The sequence below is a fragment of the Electrophorus electricus genome, chromosome 6, assembly GCF_013358815.1.
Source record: "Electrophorus electricus isolate fEleEle1 chromosome 6, fEleEle1.pri, whole genome shotgun sequence".
NCBI classification, from domain to species: Eukaryota; Metazoa; Chordata; class Actinopteri; order Gymnotiformes; family Gymnotidae; genus Electrophorus; species Electrophorus electricus.
In genome coordinates this window covers 16,246,643-16,264,501 of record NC_049540.1, presented here as the reverse complement: position 1 = coordinate 16,264,501, position 17,859 = coordinate 16,246,643, and the positions used below count along the sequence as shown (strand labels likewise).

Here is a 17,859-nt window from a genome sequence, read left to right as displayed (position 1 = left end):
CAAGACGTTATAGTTGTTAAAGTCTCGTTTCATGTAGTCGTGGATTTACAACAGTAGGCTATTTCACTGCTGTTTCCAATCCCTAACTCCTTTGTTAGGATTATGTGCCGCTTTCTGTCTTTAACTACAATATACAGGCTACGATTTTCGTCTTTTCCGTCTATTCAGTCTGTTCTAGAGGAAACCCTTAGCCCAATATAGTCTTTTGACTTGGGCAATAAAAAATATTTGTATTTACAAAGACGAGCCCGTTGGATGGCGCTGGTAGGCTGCAAATCACCTCTAGGGTGACATCCAATGACAGCGGAGAGTTACGGGGAAGGGGAGGCTAGGTAGAGATGCAACACTGGGGTCTGTCTTTTTGACAGAAAACACCATTTCAGATCATGGAGTAATAATCACACATCAACAATTCCTTCATCATTTTTCTAATAACGGTGTTTCAATTCAACATTCTTTAGAATTAGGAAATGTCCTAATCTGTTTTGTCACAGATTTGTCATGTGTAAGCACTTCGGTTTTATTAGGATAAGAATAGTGATATCACAGCTTTTAAATGATGGTTAAGCAGGCTACCGTGTGTCTCTTTTTTTCTTGTTCTTCAATAGGGATAATTTAAGGCTAAGATTGGCGTATATTTAGGTTTAATGTAACATGTCACTTTTAGTCACCAAGCTCCAGTTACGTTACTAATATTTCCTCGTGAGAACATCGCGGAGCTCTCTTCGCTGCCATTTTTTTCATTGTTGCACTTCTAACGCTGATGCTATTGAGGAAGTGGTGACAGTTACTAGCCGCAAGCCAACAACTACTTCAAGAGCCGAGAGCGGAGGTCCACAAGTAGCGTACTATGGATGCCATCGGTGTATTGCACACGAATCCGCTGGATGATTACGAATTGATACATCGTATCGGGAGCGGTACCTACGGGGATGTTTTTAAGGTACCGTTCGTGTCCTCTGTTGATGTGCGCGCGCAATTGCAACTGAGCATTTAAATGCGAAAAACTTTAAAAACGACAAACGGCTTCATGCTTACCCATGCAATGTAGACACATTTGAATATGCTCGTAATGACTAGCTACGCTGAAATGGCTCGATGTTTGGTGGAGTTATTTCGGACGTAGGCTGCGTTGTGGTATTTTATTGGATTCAGTTCAGTTAATTTTGTAAAATGAGCACTCGTGAAATAAATAAACAGTTTTAGGATCACTCTGTAAAACAACGCTCTCAAAACAGCACAGCAGCAACAAAAATCAGTTCGCGTATATACATATGTCAGATGCAACATTATTTTGAGGTGGCAGTGTCGGTGGCTGTTAGCCCACAGAAATCCTCAGATTTTGACAAAAACGTCCGCGATGTTAATCTGCTTGCTATTTACCTATCTGACAGGAGCGTGAATATTGCATTTTTACGGCTTTCATTAATTTGCAAGTTTGCTTATGAATAAGATGAATTTTGTGTGTGTGTGTGTGTGTGTGTGTGTGTGTGTGTGTGTGTGTGTGTGTGTGTGTGTGTGTGCGAGAAAAACATGACATGCTCCCTCTGAATAAAAATGTGTGACACTATATACATTACGGCATGTACAACAGGAAGCCTCAAATAGCAGAGTCAAGTTCAAGTTCAAGTTTGGTTTATTTGTCACATACATAGTCATACACAGTACAACACGCAGTGAAATGGTGGAGTCAAAACTGGTCATCACAATCTGTCCCTAGAAATAAAATAGGCCCCTGTCAAACAAAATGCCATCGTTCACTGCAGTTGTAAATCTCAGTATTCATCCTCTTTTTACTTTATAGAACAGTGTATTATATTGACTTTCCGAATATACCAAACCTACCAGACCAATTTGCTGTGTCTTACACACCACTTGAGCAGCAACAAACTATCACTATTAATTCCCCAATGAGATATCTAACCTTGTATTTTCATCTTCACTGAAAATGATGTTACAGGATGCAAGCAGGCAGAACAGGAAAGAAAACAGGAAATGAGTAGTGCAGCAATTTCTTTTCTCTGTAAATTTCACCTTTCCAGTGTCATCTGATCCTTCATTGGCTGGTAGTATCACCATGGTTACAAGCAGGCAGCTTCCAATTCTTGGTGAACGGTGTGTATTTATTCTTAGACAGAAATCGAATGTCACCTGACGGACTGTCTTGCACTAATTTACACTTGCATTCCAATCATCAAATCTCTAAAACAATGTCAAAATTTCCCATGACTTTGTGAACAAATTTAAACAAAAGCATCACATTTTTCTCCATTTCTTTGCTCTTTCATTATTATTCTTTTCCTAATTTCGGCATATACCATCTCGAGTAGATTTTAAAAACACTTTCAAGATTCGGAATGTGCAGTACATTCAGTACACTTTGTACATGCACTGTCATGCAAATGTATGTGCATAAGTCTTAATTGTTGTGGCCTGGACTCCTTGCCCATTCTGCTGACTTGATGCGCGATAGCAGAGAGACAGAGTTAACAATAAGATGCGTGCCTCCTTACAAATACAGTAAGGTGAAATTAGGATGGCAGCGTGGCACTTCCCCTTTTCTGAGGAGTTTCTCATTTAGGTGGAAAGCTCAACCTCAGTGCATTGGAAGTTGTGTCATCGGACCTCTCAGTTCTGTAGGGAACTGTTGCAGACACAGAGACAAAAGGTCTTTTCCCTGGTCATATCCCATATTTGCTTGAGGGTATTTTAGCTTCCATGACATACAGACTCTAGCACCTGAAAAAGTAGCTTACCAGAAAACAGCTGGAGGAATAAAAAAGAATCCGAAAAAAAAACCTTGGCTTAGGAACCAACACTTGTTAGGTGCTAGTTATGCCCTTTTGTGACACAGTTTGTCTAAAATAAAATAACAAAAGTTGAAAGTTTAAGGGGAGATCAACAGATAAGCAGTCCATACCCTGTCACCAACACAACTTAAATAAATTAAAAATAATTTGTAACTAAATGTGAATGACTAAAATGTAATGAAGTAGAAATTGTACTCATTTCCTCACAAATATTTAGATATACTTGAATCTAACTGAATGTCATTAAGTATTATAATTTTTACAGTTTTAAAATACTCAGACAGTACACATTCATCAATATTTTTCTTATGTTTATGCAAATCCACCTCAGGTGAGATGCACACAGATTTGATGTTGTTCAAAATTTGGACCTGTTGTTTTTAAAGGCTTAATGGTCTTGTGCAACAAGAGAGAAATTACCTTACAATGAAGCTGGCATGTAGTTTGATGCCAGCACATCGCAGGTGGAGGCAGCCTGCCACAGATGCTAGGGGCTGGAGAGCACTGTCTTTGAAAATATTACTAAGCATGACTCTCCTGAAGAAGCCGCTCTTTTTTTATTTGTTTGATTGTTTGTCAATCTCTCTGCAGGCACGTGACATCAGGACATCGGTCATTGCAGCCATCAAAGTGGTCAAACTGGATCCTGGTAGGCCATATACATACTTGGCTTAAAACATGCCCTGTCCCCAACTGATATAGTATATTTGCTGAAATATTACAGTCATCAGTGTATATGATTTGGTGCATTCATAGATACAGATTGCACTCCATTAATTATATATTGGCCTTTGCAATACTTATATTTCGAAAGACTGTAATATGTAAATCAGCCCTCTGTCAAATCACAACATGTATGTGCTGTGAGCGTAGGACCATCTCACAAATCTTTGTCTTAGTTGTGGGGGGTTGTTCAGGTGGTTATGACCAATCACAGTATTCATGGGATCTAACAAGCATAATTAACCTGGTCTGAATAACACAGGCTGGCCTTTAACCACGACACATCAAGAGTTGACGTGTGTTTTTAACAGAGGTTACTGCAAGAAATACCACAGTCACCAGAAGTAGCATTGTGATTGTGATATACTATTTAGTGTATGTCAGGTTGCCCCAGGGAATGGGAGGACTCATTCATGTCAGACAAGAGCCAGAGTTCTGCTCAGGCTTTCAGTAGGGTTTTTGTTCAGGGTTTATTCCTAAGTTTTTTTTATATTTTATAGTGAGGTGGAATATTTTCCATGGTACATTCACGTGTGCCAGCCCATGAATCTCAGCAAAAGCTGTTCACTCAGTCCCTCAAAAACCAGCCTTTGACAGACTATGCCTTAAATGCAGCGCCATGCCACACTACACCAAAGCATTGCATCAGAGTCAAACATGACGTTATGCTGTGCCAAACATGATGTTACAGCACAACTTTAGCAGGCCTCCCAAGGCCAGGTTCCAAAGAAAGCTAAGGCTGTGCACCCGTCTCCGTTTCAGGGGATGACATTTTGAGCATCCAGCAGGAGATCACCATGATGAGGGGGTGCACTCACAAAAACATCGTGGCCTATTTCGGCAGCTACCTCAGGTACCTTCCTCTGCCATCCATCCTAATCCCTCGAAGACCATTTCTATTGACTCACACCAAAGATTATGACAGTAATGACCCCACCCCCCCTACTCCCCGTCTAATAGAAACAACAAGCTGTGGATCTGCATGGAGTTCTGTGGCGGAGGTTCACTGCAAGACATCTACCATGGTAAAGTGGAATATGCTGTTCGTGCATGTTCCTCTTTTCACATGTCTACGTATGAGTAATGCTGGTGTTACAGCTGTCTCGGGTGACTCAGATGCTCCCGCTCTGGTAGCGTGTCCGCTTATGAGCTCGAAGTAACAGGATGGGAGGGTCCAATGCACTCTGTACCACCCATCCTGCAGAGTTTGACCTTGCAGAGTTTGACCTTGCAGAGTGTGATGATCTATTTTGGTCTGATACAGAACACAGCGACAGCCAGAGAGCCTGGCCTGGGTGAGAGCGCAACTGTAGTTCTGCTCTTTTTTTTAGTCGCCATGGTAACTGAATATCCTTGTCTATGAGTGACTTATTATCGAGTTCCTTTTTTTTTTTTTTTTGTTAAACCTCTGCTATAGTTTAAATGACTATGAAATTATCCCCGTCACTATTAATGTTTCCCTTTTGTTTTATACCTGTGTAAACATGAAATGTCGTGAAAGGATTAGGGATTTAACACAGTGGCAAGACTGTAGCAGCTGGCTGTATACTTTTTAAAAAGACAGCAATGACATGGTTATTGGAATGATTCTAATTTGAAATTATATGATTATCTGCTATATCAGGCTCTATCATTAAAAACAGTGTGCATCACTTCCCTGGAATAAATGCAGGCACTATCCTACTTCACATGAAGGGTTTTTAACTGCAATATTTGACTGTGGCTTTGGCGTTGGTTTGGCCTCTGGCTGGGCATTCACTAATCGTGATCCAAAGAGCATTAGAGCTGTAACCTGATTTTTCTCATTCTTAATGAGGACATTGTTGTTTTTGCAGTTACTGGCCCCCTGAAAGAGAGGCAGATAGCCTATGTGTGCAGGGAGACACTTCAGGTAAGGACAGAATTATACAGGGAATAGGGTTCTTTAGTACGCATGGCAACCTTATAAAGCCTTATAAATGACCGTGACACACATCTCAAATGGCCAAAGTTAGGAACCGCCAAGCATCTTCTGTTAGCCTGATTAATGAATGTGACTACGATCATGGTCTGAAGACCATGTTAAATTGGAAATTCATTATGGGTGTGGTATAATATTTTAAGATGAACAAAATCACTGGAGCTGAGACTTGGGTTGGAATTAGGGTCAATGATGTGTGCTAGCTGTTCTCTTATTGGCCCCAGCTATGATTATTCAAGAATAGATTTGAGATCATGGCAAGGACTTAGCTTTGAAAAATTCTGCGTTTTCTACATATATTATAATGCCTCGCAGTATTGTATGGGGCACATTGTAAGTGACAGCATTTCTCCTTTTACAGGGACTACATCATCTGCATAATACGGGGAAAATGCACAGGGATATAAAAGTAAGACTAAAGCCAAGTCTGCTCATACTCTCCATGACAATGTATCAGGTGTTTAGTGATTTAGTTTAGTATCCCACCAGTAAAGCGCTTCTGTGATTGTTGTAAGGGGAAAGACAGGGCCAATTTCACAAGTGAGTGAGCTCCTTTAGAGACCATTCATGCATGCGCGTGTGTGTGTGTGTGTGTGCGTGCGTGTGTGTGAGAATGAGTGAGGATCGCCCTGGTCCGATTAGCGTGTCTGTGCTCATTGTGTCTCTTTGCCACTTTGCAGGGGGCGAACATTCTTCTGACGGAGCGAGGGGATGTCAAACTAGGTCAGCCGAGGCTTTTTTTGGCCTCAGACGGCTTTTTCCCACAGCCCAGACACTCCGCCCTCGGCCCAGATGCCCTTTAACCCCAGTGTCTCCCCTCTGCCTTCTTCCCTGCAGCTGATTTCGGCGTGGCGGCAGAGATAAACGCGTCGGTTGCCAAGAGGAACTCTTTCATTGGCACCCCGTACTGGTGAGCTGTCGCACGCCACTCAGAAGCACAGGCTCAATTACCGCTCTGTGTAGCCCTGAGTTGGTGTTGTCAGATGCCTCTATTACATAATCCTTCCTGAAGAGTTACTCACCGTTTCGTCAGACTTGCAAAATCTTTTCTGCCACTAACAGACATTTAAAATAAATAGGTTTAAATTGAAACATTAAATAGATAAATAGAAACATTTCAGAATACATTTTCTCAGAGCGGTGCAACAGAAAAGCCTTCCCCTCTCATCAGGAGTATGCCAGTTTGAACACCAATGATTCCATAGGCGGCTGCGTGAGAGGGATGGTATTACATTGTCACCTATTAATCACAGCGATACTAGCCAATCATGGACGTCTGTGTTCTCATACTTATTAAGCAGGGGAGTTAGTGATTTCCTCCAAGTGCACTCAGCCATGCTATGTTGTAGTGTGTGCAGCAGTTTGATGCGGTGCTTCACTTCGCATGTTTCAGAGGAAGCATGTTTCAGAGGAACCACACCCTCCAGGGTTGGTAGATGTTATATAACAGAGGACATTTAGGTAGTTGCACAAAGTTTCAGATCACTAGTGTACTCTGTAGCTAAAAGCAAGGTCTAGAGGCTATTGCAGGTGTATGTCAATAAAGTGCATCCTCATAGTCAAGGAAAGCCTGGAAGGATCGTGTTTGTTCACAGAGGGTGGTGTTCATGGAGGGTGGTGTTTTTACCGAGTGTGGTGTTCACGTAGGGTGGTATCCCCACACTCTGTCTGTTGCTTTTGTCTCAGGATGGCCCCGGAGGTGGCAGCTGTGGAGAGGAAAGGTGGTTATAACCAGCTGTGTGACATCTGGGCTGTGGGCATCACAGCCATAGAGCTAGCAGAGCTGCAGCCACCAATGTTTGATCTGCACCCAATGAGGTGAGGATATTCAGCCATGCATGGGCTCACATACTCTCTCTCACTTACACACACACACATACACACACACACACACACACACACACACACACACACTCTAGTTTGCATTATCAGTATTCTCCCATAGAAGACAATAAGTATTCTCCAATAGAAGTCAATAAAATCTTCTTTGAAAACTATTGGAACATAAAGCAACACAGAAGAATTAGCACACACTACAAATACATTCAGCACAATTTACCAAAATCAGATGACATTTGAATAGCTCAGTGGTATCACTGAGTATGGTTTGCAAATAGTCTTGCGATGTGATGAAACTTTAGCTCCAGACAGCACATCGGAAAACAAGCCACAAAGTGTTATTTGAAAGAAGAATAAGAGGAAGAAGAGAGCATCTGTGCAGCACAACTGCTACACACAACATAAAATAAAAGTCCTGTGGTCAGGGCTGTGTTTGACCTACTTTGAGGCACCTTCATGCAGTTAAATTCTCCCCCTCAGGGCCCTGATGCTTATGTCTAAAAGCAGCTTCCAGCCACCCAAGCTTAAGGAGAAGACCAAATGGTAACTATGGAGAACAGGGCTAAACATTTTGTCCGGGTATTTTCATTCTGGTGCTCGGTAAGAATGGGCACTGTGCTTGTGTTGCACAGGTCCACAGAATTCCACAATTTCATCAAGATGGCACTCACTAAGAGTTCGCGGAAGAGGCCGACGGCTGAGAAACTGCTCCAGGTAGAATATCCCTTCACAGCACCAATGCTGCAATTTTAAATCAAACAAGCTTGGGCAAAACCTTAAAGTCGACTGGTATCCTGGACCAAGTCCTTTGCCACCAGAGACTCAGACATGGTGCTTTTACCCTTAATAACAGAAGCCTATAATAATGGCTTTATGTATCACAGAGTGCAATTTTATGCTTAGAGAATTAAATTAAGGTGGATTTTTTTTTGTGCCCGAGAGGTGCGATGGTGCACATCACTCTCTCCCTATCTTTACCCCCCCCCCCCCCCTGTCCCAGCATGCTTTTGTTACCCAGCTGTTGACTCGCAACCTGGTCATCGAATTGCTAGACACTGCCAACAACCCAGACCTACAGCACTCGCAGACTATGGACGACTGTGATCTTGAGGTGGATACTTTGGGCAAATTGTTTTTGTTCTTGTTCAAGCTAAATGACTTCATATATCATTAATCTGCAGAACACTATTATTAACTCAAGTACATACTCAAGTAGCTCAGATAGCACGACGTAAATAAAATTCGAATGCTTATTAGCCCAAATCATGTGGATCAAACTGAAATCTATAGCAACCTGCCCCACATCCCTGGATATATTGCATTATTTGAGCGACATTGCAGTCTCTGTGTTGTATGTGTGCTTTTTGAGTGTTTAAGCTGTATCTTCAGTATCTTCTGTGGGTGTGTTTGTGTTCACAGACGTGCAGTGCTTTTCCTGATAAGATTACATCTTTAGGGAAACACCTGCCTGTCCACAGAACCCTTTCTGAGGAGCAGTGTAAGTATATAATTACTTTAATTATGTTTATGGGCCTGTCACTTATTCATAACTCAAACCCTGCTTTCCTTGATATGTAAACAGCACAGCACTTGCTTTCTGCCTCAAAATATTGAGACAGTATTGCCCTTGACACTTCTGTCATATCAACTGGAGGTTTTAAAAAGCCAACCATGGCTGTGATTCCTGTTCCCAGTACCTCACATCCACTCATCAGAGATAATTGAGGAAGACGGACAAGTGCTATCATTTCAATTATATTCCATTAACATGTCAATTAGCAACCTCAATTAAAATAACTGGGCCCCATCTGTTTCTGTCAATGGAAACCTAAATGCACTGAGCTGGATGATATGGCTGAGATGGCAGCGAAGGTTGGTGATTGGTTGCCCACCTCCTAAGCAGACACACGGTGATCACTGCTGAAGGGTCACTGTGGCCGTGTCCCGAGGATGACGTCATGCGCTGGTGCTAAGGCTGGTGCGGCACTCCTCCCTATTGTATCTGAGTCCCCACTCGAGTGACATGAATGGATGCAGTGTCCGTGCAGCAGCTGGCATGCGTGCACACGCGTGTGTGCGCGTGGGTGCGCATGGGTGGGCAGGGGGCAGTATTTCGTGCATGCCGGTATTTCATGTGTGTTGGTGTCATGGCATTTAAAAAAAACCCTACGCATAAAAAAAAAAGGTTCTTTAAAATGCAAGTGGTTGCTGTGTTTTGAATTTTTCTGAAACACTGAACTTTGGTAAATGAGAGTCGGTGTGGAGCAGGATGGCTATACATAAGTTCCCATGCCTGAGGGTCTGTTGGTTTCTGCCCACAGTTGATAACGTGAAGTTTGGACCACCCATGCGGAAAGAGACGGACCCGTGTCCTGATTCGATGGTGAGGATTGCAGCTCTGATTCATGCAAACTGTCTTGGTTAAGTCAACTAAACCTCCACTAAGTCCATATAACCCATTTAAACAGCAGCATACATTGTTTTAATTTCTCCAGGTTTACTTCCAGGTTTATTGATTAAAGTCAAAATGTTGAGGGGCCTTCACATAATAAAGGGATTTGGTGAAATGCCCTATTTATGTTCATTGTTAGGGATCATATGATGACTGGAGCGCTATTGGAGAAGAGAAGAGCTCACCGTAAGTCAAGCATCCCCTCAAACCATGCAATTATGGTTGATGACAATCTCTAATCCACTTTGACGCATACGTTTTGAGTTGTGTTGCATTTATGGTTTATTGCAGAAGTCTACTGGAGTGTGTAGAGGAAGCATTGCTCGAGAGGTGAGAGAAGAATTCAGCCCACATATTGGCCATAGTGTGTTGTGACAAATGACAAATGGAACTTCACTTTTTGATCCCAGCCATTTATATACAGCCAATGTAAATTTGTATGACTTGTCACCTACCCAAATTGCTCTAAAACGTTTCTTAAGGACTACAGTACTCAAAGATTTCAAGGTTCAGATGACATCCAGTAGAATTTCGTTAACTAGAAGCTCCTTATTTGAATTGTTTTGAATGTTGAATTTATCCAGGGTTTTATTTGAATCCTCCTTTTTTCAGGAGCTTAACAATGAAGAGAGTACCCTCAGCTGAGGTAGGAGACTCGAACCAGTATTTTTCTCTTTATGTGTAATCATGTTTCCAAATGACAATCACCTGTACTTGTTATGTTTTTTATGTATAGCACTCATCAAATGAAGAAGACAAATATAGCACAGTAAAGAGGGCGGTGACACCATCACAGCCAGCCAATCAGGATAAAAAAGCTTCCACTCCAGATTCCTCCCCTCTCATTGGCTCTACCCCACACACAGACACTAAACCCACCTGCCTTAACGAAGCGGCATTGCTGGTTGCCTCAACACTCCATGATCTCCCCATCCTCACAAACTCCGCTCTCTTCACTGACTCTTCCTTCTTTAACTATTCTACCAGCCGGAGCTCCTTCTGTATGACTCCAACTGATGGTAAGTCCCAAGACATAAAGTTACCACATAAGGAATTACCCCGGTCATTTATACATCAGAACCCAAAAATGTCCCACAAAAATGAACCCAAAAGAATGTTCCACAACCACCCCTTTGTTTACATGCACCAAAGGTAATGTTCTTAGAGATAAAGAGAATCTTCAAGATGACAAACGATCTACTGAAATGTAAACACTCATGTAGTTGTCATGGTGACTAGATTTGATACATCAAGGCTCTGTTGCCATTGAGCCAGGAGGAAGCAGGGGTCACTCTCCAAACCGACAGCCTCTCTCACCTGAATGGAGCACACTCAGAAGAAAAACCGAAGACTCTGTGAGCAAACATTTCCCTAGCTCTTTTTAAATTACAGAAACAATCCTAATATGCACTCACCTTATATGGATTTCCTGTTGACGGTATCTCCCATGTACACTCCGCTGTAATTAAGAAAAGACTGAGCCAATTGGAGTAAAATGGGAAAAGGAGAACGAGCATAACACTTGAGCTTAATACTTACATTAAAGTCACAAAGGACTAAACAGCGAGCTCAGAGGATCCTCTAAGTGTAATTATTTAATTGTAATGATTTTCAGATGTGGAGTACATCTTTGTCATCCCTTGAAATGTTTTGTATTTATTTTAGAGAGGTGTTCATGGACTGCCACCTACACCTCAAGTACACGTAAGACGAATCTGATACTTAATCTTGATCACATAGAAAATAGCTTAATTTTACTTGATTTCAAATGTCAGGTAATATTCTGTACATCATCACGCACTGTTATGAATATGAATATCTCAGAGTGTATGCTGTGTTCTAGATGGGGGCGTGTTTCTCCAAGGTCTTTAATGGGTGTCCCTTGAAGATTCATTGTGCTGTTACATGGGTACTACCCAAGACTAGAGGTACAGTTCATTTCCAGTATAACCACAAATACTTGCTACTTAAGAGTTTCTCTTCAGTGCTACAGAGGACATGTTTGAATCCCTACCCCACAGACCAGCACCTGATCCTGGGTGCCGAGGAGGGCATCTACACTCTCAACCTCAATGAACTCCACGAAGACACTATAGAGAAGGTTCCATCATTTCCCCTGCTTGTCCCATTAATGTAGCACCGATGCTCATTAAGTGAAAAAAATGAAATCTGAATGAAAACGGACCATTCTGATTATCGACTGCCATGGTACTATGCTTACTGTGACTTCCTATACAGATATGCTCACGCTGGGTAAAATTTGTGTCTGTTTCTGGTCGCACAGTTGCTCCCACAGAGGTGCAGCTGGTTGTATGTCATGAACAACGTACTGATGTCTGTCTCAGGTACGTCTCTCTGTCCTGTCGCGTGAGAAGCGCACAGCTCTGACAGCCCCAATGACCTCTGACCCTCCTTTCCAAGCCTCCGCAGGGAAGTCTTCCCAGCTGACCTCGCATAGCCTTCCCGCACTGTTTGAGCACCGTGCTAACCTGCAACGTTGCCAGGGTCCCCTGTCAATCAACGCACACCGCCTGAGCACCCGAATCAACGCAAGGTCTGTGCTGCTTACAGACAGACATAACATCCATGTTCAGGGCTTTGTCATTATTATAACAGCTCTATAAATAGACATAACTAACTATTAACCCTTTACCCGGGTTAGACCAGCAACAGCAAATTGTATTTAACTAAGATTATCTATTGTTCACCTACCTTAGGTAAACAGGTTAGTTGCAAAAAACTTTATTTAAAGTACTATAGGTCAGAAGAAACAAGCCAGCCTTTTGCCTACAGGAAGTACGGCATGTCTGTGAAGATCCCGGACACCAAGGGATGTAGACGGTGTGGCGTAGGTGAGGGCACAGCGCTCTCTTCTGTGGAAACAATGTGTTTTGGTTGCAAAATCTCTCCTGGCCTCTCATGTGTTGCACTGATATGCTTCCCTTTCCCAGTAAGGAACCCCTATACGGACAGTGTGTTTCTGTGCGCAGCTGTGCCAAGTGGCCTGGTGCTTTTAATGTGGTATGAGCCACTACAGAAGTTCATGCAGCTCAAGGTAAGAAGGAGACGTGAGAGGGAGAAGGAGCTGGCATGCTGTTTGAAAGTTTATGAAGGTTCTTTGGAGTTTTGCATGACTGAAGCTTGATTATGCATATTCTTTATAATTTTCTTGCCTTTTAATTTCTATAATATTCCCACCATCCTTCCTTAAATTTCTTCCCCCCCCCCCACACCCCAGCACGTGCCTCTAAGCCTGCCTGAATCTCTGCCCATCTTTGAGCTGTTGGTGCAGGAGTTGGAGGAGCTTCCACAGGTCTGTGTGGGAGTGCACCGTGACCGTCGTAGCTCAGATGAGGCCACCGAACAGCTGCACTTCAACATCATCCATCTCGATGACACACCCCACGTACAGCCAGGTAGACACGCGCACACGCGCACACACACACACACACACACACACACACACACACAACAATATAATCAATCTTCAAATGTACTAAAGGATAAGACCTATGGAGAAATTCCATGCTGTAATACAGTCTATAGTGTTGTGCAGTATAGATGCCATTTTGACCTTAAGGCCAAAAAAGATTAAGACTAAATGTGCATGTCCCTTCAGCTGACTAGATTCATTTGGCTTCACAGATGGTGAATTCCTGGATGTGAAACAAGTCACTCAGCTGGATAGAGACACTGTCCTCATAGCTCTGAGTAGTATGTCCTTTATTCTGAAAGCCTATAAACAACTGATTATGTATGCATTGTGGTGGGGCTAAATCTACGCACATTAACCTTTGGCTTGGTCCCAGACAACTGTAAAGTTGCTTTGTGACAACACCTGTTGAAAAATCACTATAAGAAGAAATTTTACTCGACTTCCCTGCAGACACAGTGAAAGCAGTGAATCTGCATGGGGTCCCCAGCAAAAGTATGGTACCAGAACTAACCTTCGACTTCTCCATTGACACAATGGGTGAGTGTGGAGTTCCTGACATCTCGGCTGTTTCCTCCAAGAAGAAAGTTAAGGTTCAGTGTAGAACCGCCATTATGGCAAAAGTTCAACAGCTGTGAATGCTAACACTAAGTGTAACCTCATGGCCATCGGTTAGCATGGAATTACCTATACATCACTGACACTATAACGTTTTGTTCACACTATGACTAATTTATGTGGTGCTAAGGTGTTTTTCTAAAGAAGTCTTAACAGGTTGGATGTCCACTGAAAGAGCTGTCTCCCTGCAGTGTGTCTGCAGGACAGTGTTCTTGCTTTTTGGAAACATGGACTCAGGGGCCGGAGCATACAAAGCAACGAGGTGTGCGTAAATGTCAGTCAGAATGGTTTTCTGGGCACCGAAAAGAGGGAGAGACAAGTCTGTGAATGCTTTATTGTGTCCCACAGGTCACCCAGGAGATCACAGACGAGAGCCGTGTTTTCCATGTTTTGGGGACAAACAGGTATGCACTGACTCAGAAGAAAGAAGAAACAGAAGCAACATCAGTGGTTAACAGTGATGAGCAGTCTGTTAAATGTTAATGAGCCCAGGTCCTTAAGGTCCTCCTGCCAGTCCATGTTTTTGTTTGGTCTGTCCTGGCTTCCAACACAGTCGAACCAAGCAATAAGCAAGGCAGAATACCTATTACAGCACTGGGTTACAGTGAAAACGTGGACCATATAGAGGTCCTTGGGGACCGGGCTGAAAAATACTGCTCTGAGAAACACCCAGCATGGCTAAAACGTCTTGCGCTCTGTCCTTTAGGGATATCATCTTGCAGAGCACGCCCACTGATGACCCGTCTGCCATGAGCAACCTGTACATCCTCACAGGCCATGAGAACAGCTACTAACGAGAGCTGACAAGGATGGAAGATGCCCTGCTGTCACGGCTGGGGGTGGGGGGACCTCTTACCTCCTCCAGTGGCTGAGAGAGAGACCTCTAACCCATGGGAAGGTGATGGAGGAGGCACCAGCAGCCCAACAGAGACAGGTGGTGGAGGGAAGCTCGCACAGTGCCACCAGAGCCTCCAACTGAGCGCTACGGTGTGCTACGTCGGGGGCCGAGGAGAGGCAGACCTGCTACATCTGAAGATGACAAAAGGCCTTTTTAACAGACACGGGGTTGGTTATTAGGGAGGCATTAAGGAAGACAGGAACATCAGGTGGCTGACAGCTGTTGTCTTCAAGGATGGACAGGTTTGTGTAGCCAATAGTAGTGTTTGTTATGGTCTGCAGTTTGCTGACATTTGGACTGACATTGTACTGCTATTTGGGGCTGTCATGACTTATGTAGCATAAGCTGTATGTTTTGTGTGCAACTGAGATGGAGCTGACTCTGATAAGAGAAGCAGAATTGTTCATTACTCAGTGAGACTAACAAGGTAATTGGCCATTGCACTCTGAAACCCAAATATGTGATCATGTAAATAGTCAGAATCAGAAGAGTAGATTAAAATACATATACAGCCTTCTAAAGGAACCTTATTAAGTATAATGGCAGTACCTCCACTCAAAATAAGACTTTGTTAGACTACTGTAAAGATAAATGGAAATAAAATATGAGTCTTTCAGAAATTCTAATAAACGTGATAAAACCGAGGACTATGCTAATTCAAAATCAGTTGTTAATATGCAACTAGTGGGGTGCATAGAAGTAAACGTAGAAGTAAAAATAAACATATTCCATGCGTGTCAAGATCTTTATTGCACCAGAGATGGCGCCTAAAGGATATGTCGGCGCTAGATGGCGCTATTTTATATTTACTCAACATTTAGGGTTGCAGCACCATCTTTTTTTTTCTTCTTTTTCTTTTCGAGAAAAAGCTTTGCAGTAGGAAGTACAGTGTTCGAACGAACGACAGTACAATAGCTACCTCATAAAATGATCAACTTTAAATACAGTGCGAGGCTGGATTTCTTCCCCCCGAATGTGGCCAACAGGTCTAAATTGTAAATGGGACTTCCATCAGTTAGCTATTGAAACGCTGCTTATGTACGAACAAACACGAAGGAAGTCTTCTGCCTTAAAACGAGTTGTAAGCTCCTTGCGATAGCCAATTTGGCTGAATCCTTTTGCTGATGAGTACTGTCTTTTAAAATGTCTTTAAAAGTCGGTTGTTTGTCGTTCAGGCAGCCCTACGCTGGCCTTATTTTGCATGGAGTCAAATCTATAGAAACGCGGTGGCGACCTCTGCTGGCAGAAATGAAAAACTGCACCCTAGCGATACATATAGCGCAGAACGACTGGGAAGGCGATGACTGGAGAAATATCCTTACGCAGACGTTACGAATGAAACACTCGCAAGTTGAAGAGCTTCTGGAGTCCGGGGAAAGGTTTGGGCGTGGTGTTGTAGCAGGTGAGAACGACACTCTGTGGCATGTTACGTACTACATACATATTTATACTCTACATCCTTTGAGTGGTAAGGAGCAATATGACAGACTACAAGGGCTTTAGCAAACAGACACCGCAGATTTGCATGCCAATAGCTTCAGTAATGATGTGCATATATTTTTGTAACCGTTGTTCAGGTCTTGTGGACGTTGAGGAAACATGGTATTGTCCTGAGGATGTCCCCCCAGAGCAAATGGGGGAGCTGGAGAAAGCAGCTTGCCTGACAGGACTTGCACAGAAATATCTCACGAAACTATCTAACCCACGCTGGCTCACAGAACCACTGTATTCTAGAGGACATAAAACCATATGGACAGTAAATATCCCAGATCATCTACTGCCTCCTGCTCCTGCTGAATACAAATAGAGGAATCTAAATGCGTTGCTAATTGGCTTCGGATGGATCGTTCAAATGGATGATATGCCTCTTGTTTATAAGTTATGGTTGTTGTTGTTTTTTTGTTCCATTTTACATTGGCTCCAAATATTATGAGCAATGTATGTGTTTTACTTGATCATACCAGACTAGTTTACAGTACCACAAAGTAAATCATAGCAAACCCAACACTGTGGCAATATCCTTTTATTATGAATGCTGTTGTATTCTTGAGATGTAAACTCAACAATATATTCGATATGTATTCTCACTGTATGTACTATATATATATACTTAATATATATACGATAGTATCATATCTAATGGAGAACAGAGAATTGGTGAAAGTTCTGTTCCTGAGTGCTCTGGGAGGGGGGAAGGTTGTGTCCACAGTTGGGGCAAGTCTGGGCCAGTGCACTGAATGCTGGGTGGCTCGTGGAGATCAGGGCCAAGCAGGTAATTTCAGTCAGGACAGAGAGCACATGGAGCAGGGTGGAGTTCAGGCTGTCCTCAGATGAGGAGGAGGAGGTTCTGGACTTCTTGTTCTTGAGGCTGAGGTCCAGAGGTGCATCGCATGTGTTTAGGGTCATCTCACCATTAGAGCTTTGTAGAGGGAGGAGGCTTTGGGACGTACAGACAGAAGCACTGTGCCTGGAACCAGAGGCTAGTTCGCTCCTGACCCTCGTACGGCGCTTCACGTGGTCCAGGAGCTCAGGGTGTCCTCGGCAGAAGGAGCTGTTATGGAACACCAGCTTCTGTGGAAAGATGAGGAAATAACGAGTCGTTTGCCTGCTTGATGGCTTGACCTGCTATAAAGATTTAATGAATGTTAAGTGGATATTTACCTTAGATGTAGATTCCCTCGCAACTTTGGAGGTATTACACACGCGGCCCATCTTCTTGAACCCGTACAGATTGAGTTGGCGCAGGACGTTCTTCATATTAGTCGTTAGGAAAATCTTAGAATCTCCCTCCTTCCTGAGAATTTCTTTCACGAATAGCTCAGCGTCAATAACAACACACATCCCCTGCGCGTCCCATCCGATAGATTTGTAGGTCTCGTTCTCCACGATGTGCCACAGCTTCCGCGGAAACGAGAGCCCGGCGAAGTTAAGCTCGAACGGAGCCTCGCCGTCTCCTAGAACTTCCACGCGCGGCTTTTTGATAACCGATTTCTGGGCAAGCACCTGAAATGCCTTTTCCTCCAAATCAATGCGAAGCTCCCCGTCGCTAGCTTCGTCAATGTTGTTAAGAGACAGAGCGCAAGGGGAAGCCGATCGGGAAAATGTACGTTTTCGGGACGCAGTGCC

The 17,859-nt window shown here is 43.2% G+C and overlaps 2 protein-coding genes across 6 annotated transcripts; both read left to right on the top strand.

Annotated features, from left to right (window-relative positions):
• Positions 1–385: 385 nt before the first annotated feature.
• On the top strand, positions 386–15,377 carry map4k6 (mitogen-activated protein kinase kinase kinase kinase 6). 5 transcript variants are annotated; one of them, XM_027023461.2, is made up of 32 exons: positions 386–943; positions 3,402–3,459; positions 4,296–4,386; positions 4,494–4,558; positions 5,369–5,424; positions 5,855–5,902; positions 6,174–6,216; positions 6,331–6,403; positions 7,180–7,311; positions 7,813–7,875; positions 7,965–8,046; positions 8,333–8,443; positions 8,752–8,830; positions 9,654–9,715; positions 9,924–9,970; positions 10,076–10,114; positions 10,397–10,430; positions 10,521–10,803; positions 11,060–11,139; positions 11,450–11,488; positions 11,628–11,712; positions 11,806–11,885; positions 12,069–12,129; positions 12,206–12,338; positions 12,578–12,636; positions 12,736–12,839; positions 13,023–13,200; positions 13,430–13,498; positions 13,671–13,757; positions 13,983–14,097; positions 14,184–14,239; positions 14,542–15,377. In XM_027023461.2, exons 1-32 carry the CDS (start codon positions 851–853, stop codon positions 14,586–14,588), a joined length of 2,652 nt encoding a protein of 883 aa, XP_026879262.2. In that variant the 5' UTR covers positions 386–850; the 3' UTR covers positions 14,589–15,377. The 5 variants fall into 5 exon arrangements, with proteins under 5 accessions (XP_026879262.2, XP_026879263.2, XP_026879261.2 ...); XM_027023460.2 differs by having other exon boundaries at positions 387–943; positions 11,024–11,139; positions 13,992–14,097; XM_027023458.2 differs by having other exon boundaries at positions 387–943; positions 11,024–11,139.
• Positions 15,378–15,471: 94 nt separating this feature from the next.
• On the top strand, positions 15,472–16,738 carry zgc:110222 (uncharacterized protein LOC550336 homolog). Its single transcript, XM_027023463.2, has 2 exons — positions 15,472–16,135; positions 16,311–16,738. Exons 1-2 carry the CDS (start codon positions 15,877–15,879, stop codon positions 16,538–16,540), a joined length of 489 nt encoding a protein of 162 aa, XP_026879264.1. The 5' UTR covers positions 15,472–15,876; the 3' UTR covers positions 16,541–16,738.
• The last annotated feature ends 1,121 nt before the right edge of the window (positions 16,739–17,859 follow it).

Coding starts and splice junctions, on each gene's coding strand:
- map4k6 (XM_027023458.2), top strand. CDS start 851: ATGGATGCCATCGGTGTATTGCACACGAATCCGCTGGATGATTACGAA. Junction 7,876..7,964: donor CTTAAGGAGAAGACCAAATG/GTAACTATGGAG, acceptor TGTGTTGCACAG/GTCCACAGAATTCCACAATT. Junction 13,499..13,670: donor TGTCCTCATAGCTCTGAGTA/GTATGTCCTTTA, acceptor ACTTCCCTGCAG/ACACAGTGAAAGCAGTGAAT.
- zgc:110222 (XM_027023463.2), top strand. CDS start 15,877: ATGTCTTTAAAAGTCGGTTGTTTGTCGTTCAGGCAGCCCTACGCTGGC. Junction 16,136..16,310: donor TGGGCGTGGTGTTGTAGCAG/GTGAGAACGACA, acceptor ACCGTTGTTCAG/GTCTTGTGGACGTTGAGGAA.